This window comes from Grampus griseus (genome assembly GCF_964374135.1).
Source record: "Grampus griseus genome assembly, chromosome: 1".
Taxonomy (NCBI): Eukaryota; Metazoa; Chordata; class Mammalia; order Artiodactyla; family Delphinidae; genus Grampus; species Grampus griseus.
Window position 1 is genome coordinate 26,478,722 of NC_139017.1, and position 22,461 is coordinate 26,501,182.

At 36.5% G+C, this 22,461-nt stretch overlaps 1 protein-coding gene across 1 annotated transcript in view; it reads right to left on the reverse strand.

The window, feature by feature from the left end:
- The window catches only part of CATSPERE (catsper channel auxiliary subunit epsilon), a gene marked incomplete at both ends in the record, with an annotated part of 243,645 nt that overhangs the window by 14,266 nt on the left and 206,918 nt on the right, over positions 1–22,461 (reverse strand). Inside the window, 3 exons of the mRNA XM_082657660.1 lie at positions 4,187–4,344; positions 11,041–11,127; positions 16,518–16,617. Of these exons, the coding sequence (XP_082513786.1) occupies positions 4,187–4,344; positions 11,041–11,127; positions 16,518–16,617 (345 nt within the window). The remainder of the gene's footprint in view (positions 1–4,186; positions 4,345–11,040; positions 11,128–16,517; positions 16,618–22,461) is intronic.

Sequence of the window (22,461 nt, forward strand, 5' to 3'; positions counted from 1 at the left end):
CTCATTGTGGCTTCTCCTTTGTCTTTGGATGTAGGATATCTTTTCTGGTGAGTTCCAGTGTCTTCCTGTTGATGATTGTTCAGCAGTTAGTTGTGATTCCGGTGCTCTTGCAAGAGGGAGTGAGAGCACGTCCTTTTACTCTGGCATCTTGAACCAATCTCCCTTCCTGTTTTCTTCTGGGAGTTTTACGGTATCCAGTCTTACATTTAGTTCTTTAATCTATTTTGGGTTTATTTTTGTGTATGGTGTTAGAGAATGTTCTAATTTCATTATTTTACATGTAACTATCTAGTTTTCCCAGCACCACTTATTGAAGAGACTGTCTTTTTTCCATTGTATATTTTGCCTCCTTTGTCATAGATTAGTTGACCATAGGTGTATTGGTTTACCTCTGGGCTTTCTATCCTTTTCCACTGATCTATAGTTCTCTTTTTGTGCGCCAGTACCGTACTGTCTTGATTACTGTAGCTTTGTAGTATAGTCTGAAGTCAGGGAGCCTGATTCTGCCAGCTCCATTTTTCTTTCTCAATATTGCTTTGGCTAATCCGGATCTTTTGTGTTTCCACACAAATTGTAAAATTTTTTGTTCTAATTCTGTTAAAAATACCATTGATAATTTGATAGGGATTGCATTGAATCTGTAGATTGTCTTGGGTAGTATAGTCATTTTGACAATATTGGCTCTTCCAATCCAAGAACCCACTATATCTACCTGTTTGTATCATCTTTGATTTCTTTCATCAATATCTTATAGTTTTGAGAGTACAGGTCTTTTGCCTCCTTAGGTAGGTTTATCCCTAGGTATTTTATCTCTCGTAATTTAGCATATTGCTTGGAATGAGACAGGATGTAACTAAATAAACATTAATAATATGATTTCACCTATCTTCGTGTGGGAGAAGATACAGGAAAAGAACTTAGTTTTATTGAGTCCTTGCTATGTGCCCAGCAAAGGTAGGGATTTTTACCCAGGTTCTTCATTTAATCCTCAGGATACTATAAGATAGCTATTACTGACTCATTTCACAGGTAAATAAGCTCAAAGAGACCAAATAATTTGCTTAAGACTAGATGTTACTAGTGGCAAAATTAGGACTCAAATCAAAGTAGACTCTCTAGCATAATGTTCTCAAGGTCCATCAACATTATCTCAAGTGGTAAGATTTCCTTCTTTTTATGGCCAGATAATATTCCATACCACATTTTCTTTGTCCATTCATCCATCCTTGGACACTTATGTTATTTCCATATACTGGCAATTGTAAATAATGCTGCAATGAACATGCGGGTATATATATCTTTTTAAGTTAGTGTTTTTGTTTTCTTTAGATAAATATGTAGGGTTGGAATAGTTGGATCATATGGTAGTTCTATTTTTAATATTTTGGGGAACCTCCATACTGTTTTCCATAGTAGCTGCATAAATTTACATTCCCACCAACAGTGCACAAGTGTTCCCTTTTCTTCACATCCTCATCAACACTTATCTCTTGTCTTTTTGATAATAGCCATTCCAACAGGTGGTTTTGAGTTGTATTTCTCTGATGATTACTGATGTTGGGCACCCTTTTATGTACCCGTTTCATGTATGTCTTCTTTGGAAAAATGTCTAATCAGGTCCTTGGCCCATTTTTAAATTGTTTTGTGTTTTTTTTTTGTTTTTTGCTATTGAGTAGTATGAGTTCTTTATATATTTAGATATTAATCCGTTATCAGCTATATGATTTGTAAATATTTTCTCCCATTCTGTAGGTTGCCTTTTCATTTTGTTGATGGTTTCCTTTGCTGTGTAGAGCTTTTTAGCTTGATGTAGTCCCATGTGTTTATTTTTGCTTTTGTTGCCTTTGCTTTTGGTGTCAAATAAAAACAAATTGCTGCAAAGACTGACATCAGGGAGCTTACCACCTATGTTTTCTTCTAGGAATTTTATGGTTTCAGGGCTTATGTTCAAGTTTTTAATCCATTTGGGTTAATTTTTTGTATGGTGTTAGATAGTGGTCCAGTATCAATCTTTCACAGGTGGCTGTCCAATTTTCCCAACACCATTTATTGAAGAGAATGTCCTTTCCCTACTATATATTCTTGGCTCTTTTGTCATAAATTAAGTGACTGTATATGTGTGAGTTTCTTTCCAGGGATTTCTATTTTGTTCCATTGATCTATGTGTCTGTTTTTATGTCAGTACCATACTGTTTTGATTACTGCAGCTTTGCAATATAGTTTGGAATCAGGGAGTGTGACGCTTCCAAATTTGGTCTTCTTTCTTAAGACTGCTTTGGCTTTTTGGGGTCTTTTGCAGTTCCATACACATTTCAGGATAGTTTGTTCTATTTCTGTGAAAAATATCATTGGAATTTTGATAGGGATTGCTTTGAATCTGTAGATTGCTTGGGTAATATAGAACTTTTCTTTCTCTTCATTTTTTCTTTTATTTGAGGAGTTTTCTGCTCAGCTCCTTTTCTCATCACCCTCAATTCCTTCACTGTGGGTATCTCCTAAAAGCCCTTTTCTTCTCATAAGTCAGTTAACTTATGTGTGCTCATGGAGTCACTATAGAAGATGCCCACGTTTGTGTTTTCAAAACTCTTTATCATCAGCTATTCCCTCCAACTCAAGGCCCAAATTAAAATTTTTAACTGTTTATAGGACATCTTCACTCAGATATGTCATTGTCCTTTCAAATGCAAAGTCAGAACTCTTAGAAAAAGAAAGACCTCAAAGAAAAACCACCTCAGTGTCTACTGTGGTCAAAGAAAATACCATAATTTTTAATCACCTAGTCTAGAAAACTTGAGACTATATCAGTTCCTTCTTTTCCTTCATTTGCCACACTAGATCAATATAATATCTCTTTTCCTGATAAATATTTATTAGACTTTTTCCTTTCTTTCCACTCCTCCTGCCAACAGAGCTTCCTTTGACGCTTGTCTTGTTAGTTCCACTCCTCTCATTTATCTGCAATTTATTCTCCTTTTATAAGATTCTTTATTCTCAGGCTAATTTTCCTAGAACTATACTCTCATCACAACACTCTCCTAGTAAAGATACTAAAGAGGCTCTCTAGGACATGGTTTGAAATTGAATTCAACATTATGAATTGCCTCGAATTAGTCTGCACCCTTTGTTTTTTACCTTCCTCACTCAAGGTATTTTCCACTTTCTTTCATGAGTCCACGAACCATAGACAATATGTTAATATTCAGCTTCATTCCATTATTAGTGTGATTTCTTTCATCTGAAGGGTCTATCTTAGTTCTCTGGCAATATAAATTCTTAATGCTCCCTGTTCTCCGGAAGTTTTCTCCTGATGCTCAAGATAGCATTGATTTTTTCCCATCTCTGAATTATTATTATGCCTATCAATAAAACAAATAATTATATTTGAAAAATATATCATGTGTTTGCTCTGATTTATCCTCCTTTGGTTTTATGTGTACCCTCCACTCCTCCTTCCCCAACCAGTTTAATTACAAGCATCTTAAAGGCTGAGATTATCCTTATGCTCTATTTGCATCTATCATAGCAATGAAACATAGTAAAGTACTCAGAATGTAATTGTGAATCGATTAATTTAATTAATGTTTAACATGAAATCTTATCTCCCACTCCCACAGAATGTTTAACAGGATTGCTCCAAAATGAAAAAACAAATATGACAGGCATACCTTGGAGATGTGGGTTCAGTTTCAAACCACCGCAATAAAATGAATACCACAATAAAGTGAGTCACACAAAATTTTGCTTTCCCAGTGGGTGTAAAAGTTATTTTTACACTATACTATAGTCTATTAAGTGTGCAATAGCATTATGTCTAAAAAAAGACTGTGCATACCTTAATTAAAAAATACTTTATTTCTCAAAAAATGCTAACCATCACCAGAGCCTTCAACAAATCATAATCTTTTTGCTGGTGGAGGGTTTGAAATATTGCAAGAATTACTAAAATGTGACACAGAGACATGAAGTTGAGCAAATGCTGTTAGAAAAACGGCTGTGACAAACCTGCTTGACAAAGGGTTGCTACAAACCTTCAGTTTGTAAATTGAAGCACAATAAAGTGAGGCATAATAAAATGAGGTATGCCTTTAATTGGATAGCTGGGTGGTATCAAATTAAATCAAGAAAATAAAAATTTAATTTTTAGGAACTAAGGCGAAAACTATTATAATGGAACATTTATATTCACCTATAGTTTGGATCCAGGATCTTCACACGAAACACATACATTCCGGAATGGTCCAAGGGCCAAACTAAATGGTTACGGTTAGACTTGTTGATAATCTCATATGGTTGATTTAAGTCTCCTGGTTTTCCAATAGCATAAGAAAAACAGTGCTTATAGTTCTGAGTAGAAAACAAAGACAAAAACCTTTAGGTCATTAGCTGACTTTAATATACAAAATTATATACTCATATATTTATTTTGGAAAATTATTTAGAGATATAATAGTTATTCCTATCCCTTCTATCATTTTAGTGTAGTATAGTATTTTTAGAGGCTATCTTGGGTTCAAGTTTGATAAAAAGTGAAGCTTAGTGAAAGAAAATGCTGTGTTTATTTATTTGCAAACAATAATACATTAGGGTGTTGAGAATCTGTAAGCATTTAATTTCCCTAAATTGAAAACCACAAAATCCTTCAAGGATGCTTACTTTGGGACAGACACTATTTTGATCATAAGGTATGGATACAGTAGTCAAATCTTCTCCTAAGACTTTTATTTATCCCTATAACCACTACTGTCTCTCTGTGGGTCTCATTTATTTATCTCCTGTTCCCTTTTTAAAAAGTATAAACGCTATATATTTTTACAGTTACTTTATTAAAGCTAAGGTAATAAAATAAAATCCTAAAATAATACATGGCATTTCTTCTGGATTCTTGTAGGTCCTGTATGCTTTCACACCCTACTTAAAGTCTTGCTTGTCTGTCATGTATTCTCAGTGAGGCTGAATTCTTTCTATAGCTTTTGAGTGAGTAACTCCCATTTATTCAAGTGGTATTTACTTCTTGTTCTTTCCTTCATATTCTCCCTACATTTTGACATTTTTCAATATGCAGATATTGTATTCTTTCTTAACTCTACTTGGTTTTGGAGATAATCAGGACAGTTCATATAGTTCCCTTATTTGGCTATGGGATCTGGTATACATAGAAGTCCCTTCTATAGCTCTCTCATTTTACCTTATTTATATATACTCCAGTATTTACCCTCGTGTTTGAAAATTTTTTTTGAAGGTGAATATTGCCTTCACACTGAAAATTCCTCTACTTTCCTTCTTAACAGGTCATTTTCTTTTACATAGGTGAATCATTCCATAATTATATTTTAATTATAAGTCCCATCCCTAAAACTCTTTTTTTTTTTTTTTTTTTTTTTTTTTTTTTGCGGTACGCGGGTCTGTCACTGCTGTGGCCTCCCCCATTGCGGAGCACAGGCTCCGGACACGCAGGCCCAGCGGCCATGGCTCACGAGCCCAGCCGCTCCGCGGCATGTGGGATCCTCCCGGAACGGGGCACGAACCCGTGTCCCCTGCATCGGCAGGCGGACTCTCAACCACTGCGCCACCAGGGAAGCCCATCCCTAAAACTCTTAATGATTTTTTACAATTTCATGAAGTGTTACTGTATGTCTTGATAAACTGCAAAATAATTCTTCTATCTCTCTCCTTTATCACATTTACTATTATTTCTTCCCTTTGTCTACCTTTCTACTACTGCACTCTCTGGCACAGTTATAAAGCAATATGTTAGGTGTACATTAATGAAAAACAAGTAAGAGACTCATCATTATTATTTTTTTCTTTTGAACATCAAAAAATTCATTTCTACCTTTATTTGTATGTAAGTACTTGTTTATTTTTGAGATATAATTGACCTATAACATTATATTAATTTCAGGTATACAATGTAATAATTCAATATTTGCATATAGTGTGAAATGATAACCACAATATGTCTAGTTAACATCTATCACCATACATAGTTACATTTTTTTTCTTATGATGGGAACTTCTAAGATCTGCTCTCTTAGCAACTTTCAAACATACAATACTGTATTATTAACTACAGTCACCATGCTGTACCTTGCACGCCGATGACATTTTATGACTGTAAGTTTGTACGTCTTGACCACCTTCACCCATTTCACCCCCTACGTGTGGCAACCAATCATTTTTTGATGTACCCTAACTTGAAAACATGATATGTCTTCTTCTTATTATTTTTTTGTTGGTGGAGTTTCTCGTAGGCCAACACGGGCCTGGGAACTTCTTGTTCTACCAAGTGAGTTAATACATGAAACCATGAACTTAATTGAAAGAATATGTGGCACATACTAAATATGTGCAGGAACTGGACACATATCCTCACAGCAATGTATTGCTGATAAGGACACATTCATCTTCTATCATTACAAGTATTTTTTGTGTATAGGCACCTGGGAATATTTATATTGTTTCCAACTTTCTACCTAGTTATTTCCTAATGTGAAAGATGATTCCCACTGATTGTTGCTCCTATTTTTGTGTCATGCCTGATATTTCCTGTTGTAGTAACAGACTTTTTTTTTTCCAATTATTGTGTTTTTCCCTTTTCTTTTTAAGTTGAAAGCCCACTTGATCAAGCTATATAGCCTCTAAGAAAACACGTCAGCCCTGACCTCATGAATTACAATTCTTTTTTTTTAACATCTTTATTGGAGTATAATTGCTTTACAATTGTGTGTTAGTTTCTGCTTTATAATAAAGTGAATCAGCTATACATATACATATATCCCCATATCTCCTCCCTCTTGTGTCTCCCTCCCACCCTCCCTATCCTATCCCTCTAGATGGTCACAAAGCACCGAGCTGATCTCCCTGTGCTATGTGGCTGCTTCCCACTAGCTATCTATTTTACATTTGGTAGTATATATATGTCCATGCCACTCTCTCACTTAGTCCCATCTTACCCTTCTCCCTCTCCATGTCCTCAAGTCCATTCTTTATGTCTGCATCTTTATTCCTGTCCTGCCCCTAGGTTTTTCAGAACCTTTTTTTTTTTAGATTCCATATATATGTGTTAGCATATGGTGTTTTTTTTTCTATTACAATAGCCAGGACATGGAAGCAACCTAAATGTCCATGAACAGATGAATGCATAAAGAAGATGTGGCACATATATACAATGGAATACTACTCAGCCATAAAAAGAAACAAAATTGAGTTATTTGTAGTGAGGTGGATGGACCTAGAGTCTGTCATACAGAGTGAAGTAAGTCAGAAAGAGAAATACAATTCATCTTTAGCCAAGGACATCTCGGATTACTATGTCAGTCATGTCCAGAAACTCAACTCACATCCTGAGTTATAAGTATGTAGCCAACCATTCATAACCCACATTCTCCCTTTCCTTCTCAAACTCCAACATTAAGTTGGAAGAACCTGTGAAAATGCCACTTTTGTTTATGAGTCCTTCAGATTTTCTCTTGAGAATTTACAGTCTCTAGAGCTACTTCGCAGATTTTTATGCAAGTGTCATTCATCCTTGTAGAATCAGGACTATGTAGCAATTGGAAGGCTATTTCATTTCAGGTATATGTTTCAGGAAGAGAGCACCTCTGATTGCCATGTTGAATAAATATACAGTGACACTCTTCAGTAAGCATAGCCTTACTCACTAGGACATAAATAGTCTTTGCAGGTACCTGCCTTCTACTATATTCAGACTCCAGACTGAATCCACCCTTTTAGTTGTGAGCTTTTTGTCTCTCATATGGTAGAACTGAACACTTAGGGCCTGGTGTGGGCACTCTAGAATCTTTATAGAATGTAAGCCACTACTTCAATGTTTCTTAAATGTGGTCCCCAGATCAGCAGTATCAGCATCACCTGGGAACTTGTTAGAAATACAAATTCGGGGGCTTAGCCCCAGATCTAATGAATCAGAAACTTTGGAGGTAGGACCCAGAGATCTGTTTTAGCAAGTCCTCTAGGTGATTCTGATGTCACCTCGAGGTGATTCTAAAATTTGAGAACTACTGCACTGTATCATACCTATTGAGGCAATCTCCATGACTGTTAATTATCAGGTAGCTCATCCCTTCCTAGGAGTATGTTATTTTGTCATATCTTATAACATTTGGGTGCCCTTTGTGAGATTCTGTGTAAGAGGGTCACTTACATTTACCCTCAACCCCAGATTCTTGGATGTCCTTCAACAAGAAGTTAGAAGGGTAAGTTTTGTTCTTAACGGATTCCATTACTAGTTTACTTCCTTATGATTTTTTAAATAGCAGAATAATACTGTTTGTAATAGGTGGGTGACCTATAATTAATGAATTAGTTCCACAAATATTTATTGAGCACCCGTAATGGGTTAGATGCTGGGGATACACCAGTGAACAAAACAAATAAAATTCCCTCCCCTTATGGAGCCTACATTTCAGTTGGGGATCCAGATAATAAATAGGATAAGTAAATAGACTATATAATGTGTCAGAGAGTTATAAATGCTAATGACATTAAAGAAGATAGGGAAAGGAGATAGCAACTGTCACGGGGTGATGTTTAACTTTTTCGGTAGAGTGGCCAGGGAAGTCTTCATTGATAAGTTGATTTTCAAGTAAAGACCTGAAGAAAGGCATTAGCTAGTCATGATGGGGGTGCGGTGGGGATGGGGTGCAGGGAGTCCTGCTGGCTTTGTCATAACTCTAAGTGACATGGGAGCCATCACATGGTTTTGAGCAGAAGAGTGGCACGTTCTGATTTATGTCTTAGTAGGATCAGTCTTGGTGCTGTGTTGTGGATGGATTCATGGCAGGCAAGCCCGAAGCAGGGAAACCATTTAGGATGCTATGGTTATAACCCAGATGGTTGGTGATGGTGGCTTGAAACAGTATGGTGGCAGTTGGGGTGGCACAGGGTGACCAAATTCACAATATACTTTGAAGAAAGAGCCAACAAGATTTGCTGAAAGACCAAATGTGGAGCATAAGATGACATTTAGCTTTTATCCTGAGCAAACTGGGAGGATGGAATTTTTATTAACTGAGGTGGGAAAGAATGTTGGGGGAGTATGTCTGGAGGGTGGATATCAGAAACTCAGTTTCAGACATGTTAAGTTTGAAGCATCATCAGTTTTCTTGTTTGTTGGAATATTCCCATCAGTAAACATGTGGTTATTTTTCTCAATTATTAAAAAAAAAAAAGACCCTTTCTTCAACCCATTGCTCTCCAGCCACTACACTATTTCTCTCCTTACTGCAAAACTCCTCTGCAGAGACTATTCTTGTCTATTCTTGCTGCTTTGAGTTCTTTTTTTCCATACTAATTAAACCCACTTCAGTAGGGTTTTGTCTCTCACTATCCTACGAAAACTGATCCTGTCAAGGTTACCTGTTACCTCCCTGCTGCTGAAGTAAATGATCCAGTTTCAATCCTCATCATAGTTGACCTATCTTAGTAGTGAATTTAGCACACTTGATCCCTCCCTCCTTCTGGTGAGACTTGCTTTACATGAGGTCCAAAACATCATACTTGCCTGGATCTTCTCTTGCTTCTTGGATTATTCCTTTTTCACCTCCTTTGCCTCTCCTCATTTCCCCCATCTCTAAATACTGAAATGACCCCAGATTTAGTCCTTTTCTTTTTACACCTATATCAGGGGTTCATAACCTCATAGTGAGCGTGTATAAATATATAAAAATAGATTTAAAAATATATATAAAGTTGTATTTTATTTTTATATGGGCCCCTTTGGCAATCTGGTGAAGCCTATGGACTACTATGGGCCCCTCTCAGAATAATGTTTTTAAAAATAATAACATAAAATAGGTTGCATTACAAGGGAAACTAGTTATAAGGAATTTTAGTTGTCAAAATATTGAAAACAATATGGCAACATGTTGCACATTCTAAAATATGTGCTTCTTTAAATAAAATTAGATAGAAGGGTCTTGCCCCAGGTCTAATAACGACCATAATTTTCTTGATAAAGTAGAAAGCAAGTTCATTAGATAAGAACGAGGATGGGGGAAGAGGAGAAAGCATGCAATAACTATTGATGAGAGGGGAAGAGAGAATGAGGTAAAGAAGTATTTGTTGGGCAGTATTATGGGACCATTTTAATCATGAGATGAAAGTGAAACAAGTCAGCATGGGTATGTTTTTCTCTGGCCACAGTCAGGTGCTAAGGTGGACAGTTGAACTTAACTAAGGTTGTGATTTAGCTATGCAAACATAAAGAAGTGGGGGGGGCAAAAGAATTGAGGGTCATATTAATAGAGTGATATGACTATTGACTGTGGAATTTAAGCCAGATAAAGAGGGAAAAGAGAACCGGGGGTGGGGTGAGGATGGTAGGATCAATGAATTGAAGGTTATGTTGAGCTGGAAGAATTGTTCAAAGGATTGTTGGAGTAAAGCTCCTAGAATAATGTTACTAGGAAGATAGGGAGTGGTGGATGGAAAATGGATGGTTTGGAGTTGGGAATTCAGAGGGAGATACATATCGTTTGTATATATATCTCTATCTTGACATGTATAGGTTCTGACGTAGAAGCAAAATAACATTCTTATTGTAGGGTTTACATTTTACAGGCTGAAGTACCTTATATGTCACATTTTATTCATGAGATATGATTTGATTTGCCAAATAACATAAATTAATTTCAATTTAAGAAAATTCACTTGAAAACAATATAGGATGCATAATTGATATTCAGAAATGATCTTTTAGTTACACAAGATTGAAACTTCAGGCAGTCTTTAGAAAGACTCAGTCTCAATGCTTTAACATGTTTGTCAGATATTTAATAATCTGCAAACAGATTTTCAGAAGAGAAAATTAAAACAAAATTGTTAGTAATGCAGGGGCAACAGAAGATCAAATAGAATTAAGATGAAGCATCTTGGAAATCATAATATAATCCAATAGAAAAATTGGATTTGATTTACAAAATCAAATTTAAACCCAAAGTGTTTCCATTAAGCACTTAATACTAAAACGCCAAGTTAGTTATTATAAATAAACAATTTGCAAGGTAATATTTTTCTTACCTCAGGTCCCCAGGCTTCTTCTAACGGGAGGCGCTTGTTAAGCTCAGTCATTGACTTCCATGTCTGAGCTTCGTGCAAACAGCCACTCTGTCAAAAGGTTTTATATATATAGAAAGGTTTTATATATATATATATATGTTTTACATATCAATTTATTTCTAATTATTTAATATAGTTTAGTGCTGTTGAAAATTATATATCTAATTTTTAAATTATTTAAATGTTTGCTGATATACAGAAAAACAATGGACTTTTGTATATTGACCTTGTACAGAGAGAACTTCTTAAACTCACTTATTAACTTTGTTTCAGATGAACAACCATGTTATCTGTGAATATGAGTTTCATTTCTTCCTTTCCAATCCTTACACTTTTAATTTATTTGTATTGTTTATTGTTTACCTTATTACAGACATCAAGAACAATGTTGTATAGAAATGGTTAGAACATGCCTCCTTGTTTCATTCCTGATTTCAGAGGGAAGGCTTTCACATTTTCACCATTAAGAATGATGTTTTATACAGGTTTTTTGTATTGACATTTTATTAGGTTAAGGAAGTTACCATTTATTTATAATTTTCTAAGATTTATTTAAAAAATAATGTTATGTATGGGTGATAAATTTTTAATCAGATGACTTTTCATCAACTGTTGTAATAATCTTATGCCTTTTCTTATTTATACTGTTAATATAGTGGATTACTTTGATTTTCAAATATCCCCAACGCTTAATTTATGAAATAAAGAAAACTTGGCCTGGATGGATTATTATTATTATTTTATTTATTTGTTTTTATTTTTGGCTGTGTTGGGTCTTTGTTGCTGTGCGTGGGCTTTCTCTAGTTGCGGCGAGTGGGGGCTACTATTCCTTGGAGTGCACAGACTTACTGTCGTGGCTTCTCTTGTTGTGGAGCACGGGCTCTAGGCACGCGGGCTTCAGTAGTTGTGGCTCGTGGGCTCTAGAGCGCAGGTTCAGTAGTTGTGGCGCATAGGCTTAGCTGCCCCGTGACATGTGGGATCTTCCCGGGCCAGGGCTCGAACCTGTGACCCTGCATTGGCAGGTGGATTCTTAACCACTGGGACACCAGGGAAGCCCTGGATTATTTTTTAATAAGTTGCTGTATTTGATTTGCTAGAATTTTGTTCAGGTGTTTTGTATCTATGGTTATGAGTCAGATTGGCTCATCATTCTCTTCTCTTAAGGTCCTCATCAAGTCCTCCTGGATTCACAAAATGAGTTGAAAGTGTTTCCTCCTGCCCTTATACTCTGGAAGAGTTTTTATAAGGCTGAAGTAAAATTTTTCTTAAATATTTGGTAGACCTCATCAGGAAAGCCATCTGAGATTAGAGTTTTCTATTTTTTGGAGGGGGGGAATACAAGAAATTTTGGTGTATTTTTCAAGGCATTTGTCCATTGCCAAATTTGTTGATATAAATTTTTTTATAATAACCTCTATTATCTGGATTATAAAATGGTGATATTTCAATTCTATTTTTTCATTTGTCAACTGGAATAATTTTATAAAGAGATGCTTCCCCTCATCTACTGTTTGTTTGTCCATTGGTAGAGTTCATTTGAAGAAAATAGGATAAATATTTGTTTCTCTTTATTTACCAGTTTTCAAAATAAGGCATTGGTTTCCTATCATTCTGTAAAGGTGATTTAAAAAGAAAATCATGAATTCATCAATTTAATATATTTAATGAGTTTTACTCCATTGCAATAATTATTCTCCAGGAAGCGCAAACTGTCCCATCTTTGGCCAGTAGAAACCTCTTGATGTTGATTTATGATTACTTTTATTTATTTATTTTTAATTAATTTAGTTTATTTTTGGCTGTGTTGGGTCTTCGTTGCTACGTGCAGGTTTTCTCGAGTTGTGGTGAGTGGGGGCTACTGTTCGTTGTGGTGTGCGGGCTTCTCATTGTGGTGGCTTCTCTTGTTGTGGAGCACGGGCTCTAGGCATGCAGGCTCAGTAGCTGTGGCTCACGGGCTCTAGAATGCAGGCTCAGTAGTTGTGGCACAGAGGCTTAGTTGCTCCGCGGCATGTGGGATCTTCTCGGACGAGGGCTCGAACCCATGTCGCTTAGCATTGGCAGGCGGATTCTTAACCACTGCGCCACCAGGGAAGCCCGATTTCTGCTTACTTTTAAATGACTCTAGCAGTCCTTGATACTTCCTTGCTATTGGGTATGCCAAACTATTCTAGGCTCATCTTGTACATTTCTTCCTTCAGGCGTGGAATCAGCAATTTATCTAAGAATGCCCAGTACGTTTAGTCGGAAACGGTATTTCAAAACAACAATCTGGCTACTAAGTATACTTTCAGCTACTGATTAGTTATGTTTCTAAGATTTTAACGGTCAGAATAGGAAAATTTTATCTATCTCTCTATTTGATTCATAAATTTATATCCAGAGCAATATCCAATACCTCATGAGTTCATATTGAGTCCTATTCGAATTCAAGATTTTTGTCTAACTTCTTCTATCTTAACATATGTATCTTCTTGCTTTTACAACAAAACACTTGGTGAGGAATGGTGGTATTAGAAAATGTCATTATTACACATTTGTTTTATCTCACATTATACACCTCAAAACTTTAGAAAAACAATACAAATATTATCACCAGTGTCATGATTACTGAAAACACTTATACTTTTCCCTTGTATATGCTCTTCACATTCTCCTATCATATTTTATAATTGTACTAGATCTACATTGTCAGAGAATACACCCATTATATATTACATTCTAACCCATTTAACCCTCATTTTGTTTTAGTCTTGTAAGTAACTATATACTATATTATAATGCTTCCTCCTAGTCCTTATGTTGATTTCTCTTTAGTATTTTTGATTTTCTGAAGCTTCTTACTTAGTAAATTACCCAGGAAGGGCTCCTGGGAACAATATTATCAGAGCTTTCTACATACTGATAGCAGTTTGTGCCATTTACAGTGTAATCAGTTTTGCTGGATGTAAAATCCTTGGCTTGTATTTATTTTCCTTTAGTATCTTAAATATTTGACTCCACTTTCTCCTGGCATACAACACTGCTATAAAATGTCTGATGATAATTTAATTTTCCTTATAAATTTCTTGCTTTTTTGCTTATATGCCCACATGGGTTGGCTATTCTGATTTGATATTCTGAAGTATATGGTATGCTCTTTCAATAAGAAGTTTGAAAATTTTATTTTTTGGGGGGGTTGTTTGTGTTTTGTTGAATTATTAGTATTTGTTTTGTTCCTTTGCCTTGGTTCTCCTTTTTCAGGAATTCCATTTATTCTTTGCCTATCCTCAATATTTGTCACTTTCTCTCCAATCATTTTTATTTCATCCTTCATTTCTTTCTTAAAAATTTTTCCTCTTTTAATTTCATGTATCTTGTAAGACATTATCGGTTGTTCACCTTCATTTTTTAAAATGCTATTTCTATTGTATTCAGAATTTTAGGTTTGGGAATTATTTTCCTTCGGTAACTTAAAAATATTTTGCTTCAAAGACTTCTGGTTTTTATTGTTTCTATTGAGAAATCAGCTTTAAATCTTATAGTTACTTTTTTGAAGGTAAGTTATCTTTTTTGCTCTGAATACTTTAAAGATTTTTCTCTTTGTTTTTGATTTTGGAAATTTTACTGTGATGTTTTTGGATGCAGATTACTTTTTCTGTGCCTTGATGTCTTTCACCAGTTTTGGAAAATGTTGCTTCTGACCAACACTCTCTCTTCTCTTTTTTTAGGACTCCAGTTCTTAGATCTTAGCTTTGGATCTCCTTTATGTTCTTTTTCTATATTTTAAATCAGTTTATCTCTCTATGTGTAATTCTGGATATTTCCCTCTGATCTCTTTTCTAGATGACTAATTCTCTTTTCAGTGATCACTCCCAATAGTTGAGTTCATACTTCCAGTTATTGCAATTTTAATTTTTTTTCTAGAAGTGATTAGTAGCTCAGATATAGGCATGGATAAGGCAGAAAAATGAATGTTTAAAGTTGCGTAACACTAAACAAGAACAATACCAGGGAAAGTGACATATAGGCATTGGGAAGACAATAGCTGAAGGACTGAACTGTGGAGCTCAAGTTAGATAGGCAAAGAAGAGAAGAAAAATGGGAGAAGCAGAGGGTTTCTCTAGGATATCTAGAGATATCTAGATTGTGTGAGAAAAAGAGGCAGAGGAGTAGTGGGAAAGAGAGAGCTAAAGGGTCCAGAGACTGAAATGTTCGCATTTAAATGTAATTTTAATAGGAGGAGCTATATTGGTCAGCTTTGCTGCAATAAAAACTCCAACCCTCAGGGGTTTTACACATTAAAATTTAATTCTTGATCACACATAATCCAATGCAGATGTCCCTGGTTAAAGGGCTCCTATGGATGACTCTCCTCAAAACAGTAGATTAAAAACTCAGACTTTTAAAAATCTAGTGGCTTCTTGAAGTCCCTTATCCCCTTCATCCAGTTCACATCTACTCCATCTTTAATCGTTGCTGTAATATATTGACATGTGAAGGAAGATGGGAAGCATGGAGGTGCATGTGAAGTTCTTAAGTACTTCATCCTGGACACATATCACTTCTGCTCATACTCCAGTGATAAGAATCAGTCACATGGCCTGACTTAGTTATGAATGAGGCAGGAATGTGTGATGGGATGGATTTGTTTGGTCACATAATTGCAGTAATGTGGAGGAGAGTAGCAGGTGGAATTCATGTCTCTTTGTTGTCACCCACGTAGGTCCTACTTCTTGGAGAATGAAGGTCTCTGGTACATGAGAAAGTTACTTTGGAAGGAGTCATCCCTGGTTTTGTATGAGATCTCTGACAAATCTCAGGAATCAATGCTGGTAACTTCTAGAGAGGCTCCATCATGATGGGAGGCCCTCAAGGGCAAAAAGCCCCATGTAGAAGGGATGGGAGTGAACTGTGGTGATTTGGAGTAGGAAGGCCTTTCTGCTGTGGCCTGCAAAGTGAACAGGAAGAATAAAGGGGATTCACTGTGGAGGCTGAGAATGAGCAGTCATGGAGGATGAAGGAAAACCAGGAGAGTGTGGGGACAGTGAAGCCACGGTCAGTGGGTCAAATGTTGCAAAGAAGTCAAAGTGAGATGAAGCCTAGAGTGTGTCCATTTGATTTAGCACAAATGTGATGAATGTCTGAGAGTGAAATGCAGGCCCATAAATAATCAAACATTAAATACAATGTGGAGAGAAAATAAAATATTAATCAATAATTGCATCATCCTACTATAAACATTATCTTTTCTGACCCCTTTAAGTCCGTTCTATAGGACAGTGATTTATTTTTTCATAAATGAATTTTCATAGTCATAGAATTCAATATACAGGTCATATTTATTTTTCCTACCTACAGCTGACTGGTTTTGTTTTCCTTAGATAATTTATATATAGATTTAAAATGGAAAGACTTGTCTAATTGCATGCTAAATTCTATTTAAATCCAAAATGTCATACCTTCTTCATAGTGTTGTTAAAGCTATAGTCATCCCTGCCATGTATTTCCCACACTATGAAATTTACTTCAACATCTTCAACATAGCCACTGTCATTGTATCTGAAAGAGAGAGCGAACACAAAAATAATAGTTTAGTGCAGAAGGGCTAAAAGCTCCAGCTGTCAAGACAGAGGTACTTAGGTTTGAATCCTGTCTTTATCACTTAGCTTTGTGACCCTGGGGAAGTTACGTAAACTCTTGAAGCCTCGACTTTCTTATCTGCAAAATAATAACAGTACTTACAGTATAGGTTTCCTTCAGCTCTCAAAATAAATCTCATGGTAACGAAGCAGAAAATTTTCACTTTTTTAACAGTTGGAACCATAAGTTCTCTTCAGTTTGACAGGAACCGTGTATTGATAAGGTGAGTAGGTGAGGCCATGCTGTCATGGCTGGTAGCAGGGAGAAAGATGGAAGGGAGCCATGAATGGAGGAAGGGCAAAGCAAGGGTTCCTTGGTGTTACTTAATCAGCAAATACTCTTTGGGTGCCTATTATGTACCAGAGAATTAAAGCACAGAACTACTATGATTCGAACTGAGAAGGTACAGATCTCTCTGGAGGAACCAACTGGAAGATATGGCTAAGTGTTAGAAGATCAGCAGCTTCAGTAAGAGTTGAGGTGTGGTTGAAAAGCAGAAACAGTCATAAGATCCTTGGAGCTATATTCATGCACAACCCCTGCTCAGAGAATGCGTGATGACTTCCACCAACAGCAGACACCACCAGCAGACAGTCCAACATGGACAGGGTGCCCACTCCCCTGACGTCAGGACTGGAGACATAAGTCTCACTGAGCTTACAGTATTTACCCCAAACTCAGTAAGTTTTAAAAGAGATGTATTACTTCAAGTTGTTATGATTTTTTCTGCTACCATATGAAAATAGGGTCTTGAGAAAAAAGCTAAAGTCAGTTACTGATAAAGTCATACCTTTGAATACCAGAGCTTGACTGTTTTAAAAATGGTTACATGCCTTTCTTCTCCATCAGTTATTGCCCATTTTTCTGAATGAAATTATCCCCCACACCCCTTGGATGGAAATTTCACTTAGGACCTTGGTCTCAGGCAGGTTGCCTCAGTGTCTAATATATTTTCTTGCTTCACATTTCTGTGTCTATTCATAAAAAAACAGCAGATGCTTCACAGTGACCCCTTACTCACTGCCCAGATCTCTGCCTGACTTTGCAGTCATTCTGTCTAGCTTTGCAGGTCGGCTATAACTCACTGCTATCCACCCATGGTCATAAAAAACAGTTTTTGTTCCTTGCTCAGAAATTGAGAAGAAAACATCTTTAAGTGTCAGAAAGTGTTACCTGAGAAGTTATTTTGTTTCTATCTTTAATTAGTTTTTAGAAATCATAGAGATGAACTCAGGTGTAGTTAAGTGGGGATTGGTTCTTCACTTCTTTCTTGGCATGTGATGGGGGTTACAGAGAACTCTGAACTCTAATGAGAGCTCTGGACCCTCCCCACAGGAAAATGCACATATGTGTGGGCATGCACACAATTTTCTATGCAGTTTCAGGGATTTGGGCAAAGCTCTAATTCTAGGAGCTTTGGAAGGTGCAGCATGTTTGACCGCATCTTCTGAATGCCATCAGATTCTTGAATTAATAAAAACTAGTTGCAAAGCCCTATGTTTTATTTAAATAAAAAAGATCTTAACTGAACTCTGAGCAGGCATCGTTTGACAATCACAAAAGCAATAAGCTACAGTGTCATCTAGTGGCAATAAGGATAAATTGCATGACATACTTTCTGGGTTTATAATGATCTTTGATGTTCTATGTATTTCATTGAGAATATGGGACCAAAATACTTGCCTGTGAAAGCATGGCTTATTTTCATTGAACTTCATTAATGTGAGATATAATACTAATTAAACCTGAGAGATTCATGAGTGTTACTACATTTTGTAACTTCTCCCTACAATTTGTAACTTCTCCGCTATTGCAGTTCCACTTTGGGAATTGGGAAGGAGAGACCTCTCTGTTGATCCATTAGACACATATGTTTTCAATCCTGTCTGGTCACTCTAGATAGCCCATTGTATTAACCTTGTCTTTTACTTTCTGTAATGTGATGCTTTAATATCTAGGGCCTTGCTTACCTTGGAGGGATGCCCTCCCAGGGTTAACTCCTAGAGATAGTAAACAGCTCCCCTAGGCATGCCTTTCATATGCAAACCAACCAATCCAGAGCCCATACCCCCAGCCACCTCCTTTATGGGTTGTCACACTGGGCCACTATCTACCTGCCCTAATCACCCCAGGATCAGGTACTAGACAACAAGACAGTATTTACACCCAGAGCCCACTGAAATTACTCAAAATAGCCAATCCTAAACCTGCTTACCCTGTCTCATCCATTCCTTCCCACAGAAAACACAATGAAGACTCTTACCTCTGTTTTCCCCTCACTTCCTCTGTCTCCTGACAGACCCTGGTGCTTCCTTCTGAGGCCCTACATGGTGTGCTGTGCCTCCTGTTTCTTGGGATTGGTATTTACAATATATACCTTCCTTCATGACAGTCATTTCCACGTCTGTGTGTCTTACCACATCTGATCAAAACAAATCTTGAGTAGCCCTAAAGCACCCCTATGACCTGTTACTGAACTTCCTGCATCACAGTAGAGCAATTATGTCCCACTGTTTCCTCTGGGTTGCTTCTGTAGCACCAAATTCTGGTTTAGGATGGGTTGCCATGGGAATTAAGAAAGCAAAGAGGCAACTGGGATGACATATTCCTAGGTGGATCATACTCCCAGGACTTGCTTTATTCTTATTAACGTTTGCTAGTGAATCTATTATTGTTTTATCTGTAAAATTCTGCCCAACCTTGTTCCTGAGCCATTCTCTACAAAGATAAGACATTTATTATAATTTAGAGACCTAGTCCACACACTAATTTCCTAGTGACTACCCATGTCTGCCTGTTTTCTCAAGGCTTAATTAATTAGCACCCAAATTTGCCTCTGATAAATATCTAATTGAACACCGGGTTATCAACTATGTATTGCTATAGTTCAGTTGAATTGAACACTGAGCCTTATTGATCTGACTGTCCCTCTGTAGTTAACCTCAACTATTCAATCGATTATCCTAGAAGAATTGGAGGCAAAAAGCTTTATCAAGCTATTCCTTGTTGCAGAGATACAAAAAGTTACCCCTAGGGAAAAGTACTGTCACAATAGTCCAAAGTAGTGCTGCTTCAAAAGTCCACTCTCTGACCCCAACATCTTCCATCTTTCACATCCTCTCACCTGCCCCTTGACCTCATAGGTACTTCCAGTCCTCTGTTTCCCGTCTGCTTTCCTGCTACACAGAAGTTCCTTTCTAGCTGCTCTTCCTTCCCCAATCAGCCCAATCTCATGCTTGATCATCGGACCTGCTCTCTCACTAGCATCCTGGATGCACTCAACTGTTCCTCCCCTTGCATGTAATATCTAACCTAAACATTCGATGGTATCTATGACTTCTTCATCTGTGCATGTGCTACTTCAGACATTCACTGTGTGTGAGGATTGGACCCACTCACGGTATCTTACCTCAGTTGTGCCTTTGGTGTTGTCCAGTAATCTTTTTACTGGCCCTTAGCCAGCCCCTTCTCATAGTACCCTCAGTGACCTTTGACATTCTCCTCAAAGACCCTCCTCAACCCCTCCCTTCTCTCAGTTTACAGGTGGCCCTCCTTCCTACTTCATGTAAGTAAATCGAGGCTATCAGACATGACCTTTCTCAACTCCTACATTCCTATTTCCAAACCAGTCATTTTCTGCATTTATTTTTACTCCTTCCCTCCAAGTCTCAGAGGATGAATTGTCCTTTCAACTTCGCCACGTGGCCACTTGATTCTACTTCCCCAGTTTTCTTCATGGACCTTGTGCCTGTAGCTTAGGCACTTATTTTTTTTAATTAGGAAATATTTCATATATGCAGAAGAACACAGAGAATAATGTGAAAATTATTACTTATCATTTCCATCCTGGTTTTATACTTTACTTATATGTAAATGTATCCACAAATCATATATAGTATTGATTTATGGGTTTGAAAATATACATACATGATATTATACTGTGAATATCTTTTGGTGATTTTTTTTTCCACTCAATATTAGGTTTTGAAATAAAGCCATAGAAATTTCCAGTCTCTTGGTCTCTGTTTTCCTCATCAGCAGGTTCTTTCTCGTCTCTCTTCCTTCCCTATCCAAACTGAACTTCACGGCTGATCATTTGATTCCCCCTTACAAGCATCCTAGTTCATTCATTTTAACTGCTATTTGGCATTCCATTGTCTAACTACACAGGGTACTCATCCAAATGTTCACTGTATTTTACCTTACATATATTTCACCACAACTTAAAAAAATCTGTACTTAAAAGATACCATAAATAAACATTTCAACCACCTGTCTTTTTTACTTTGTTTATGGTGTCTTCCACTGCAGATTTTTAAAAATTGAAGTATAGTCGATTTACAGTACAGTTAAATTCCCTACATATGAACCTGTTCCGTTCTGAGAGTGAGTTCGTAAGTCCAATTTGTTTGTAAGTCCAACAAAGTTAGCCTAGGTATCCAACTAACACAATTGGCTATATAGTACTGTACTGTAATAGGTTTATAATACTTTTCACACAAATAATACATAAAAGCAAAGAAACACAAAAAATAAGAAAACATTTTTAATCTTACAGTAAAGTACCTTGAAAAGTACAGTAGTACCAGCTACATTACTGCTGGTTTTACACTTGCTTCCGGAATCCTGGGCTTGAAATAAAGATACTGTACTACGGTGTTCTACACAGTACTGCACAGTAAAGTACACAAAAGCACAACCACTTGTAGAGGATGCACACACATGACAAAGTACACCAGACATGTGAACTAACTTACGTGATTGGACATGCGAACGCACGTTCGCATCTTTGAAAGTTCGTAACTTGAAGGTTCGTATGTAGGGGACTTACTGTATTATATTAGTTTCAGGTGTACAACATAACTGCTGGATCATATGGTAGTTCTACTTTTAGTTTTTTGAGGAACCTCCGTAGTGTTTTCCATAGTGGATGCACCAATTTACATTCCACCAACAGTGTACAAAACTTCCCTTCTCTCTACATCCTCACCAACATTTATCATTTGTAGACTTTTTGATGATAGCCATTCTGACAGGTGTGAGGTAATATTTCAATATTTTTAGAGATTATTTAACTAACTATTAATCTAAATAATCTTTTAGATTAATCTATGATTTTATAGATTATTTAAATAACTCCATTTAAAGTTATTACAAAGTAATGGCTGTACTCCCTGTGCTGTACAATATATCCTTGTTGCTTATTTATTTTATACATAGTAGTTTGTGTCTCTTAATCCCATACCCCATCTTGCCTCTCCCCTTTTCTCCCTCCACTGAAAAACACAAGTTTTTGTTTTCTATATCTGTATCTCTGTTTTGTTATATACATTTGTTTCTTTTATTTTTTAGATTCTACATATAAGTGATAATATAGAGTATTTGCCTTTCTCTCTCTGACTTATTTCACTAGGAATAATATTTTCTGGGTCCATCCATGTTGTTGCAAATGACAGAATTTCATTCTTTTTTATGGCTAAGTAATATTCCATTGTGTGTGTGTGTGTGTGTGTGTGTGTGTGTATACCACTTTTTCATTGTCATTTGTTAATGGACACTTAGGTTGCTTCCATATCTTGGCTATTATAAATAATACTGCTATAAACATTGGGATGCATGTATCTTTTCAAATCAGTGTTTTCATTTTCTTTGGATATATGTCCACCAGTGGAATTGCTGGATCATATGGTAGTCTAGTTTTAGTTTTTTGAGGAAACTCTGTTCTGTTTTCCATAGTGGATGCACCAATTTACATTCCACCCA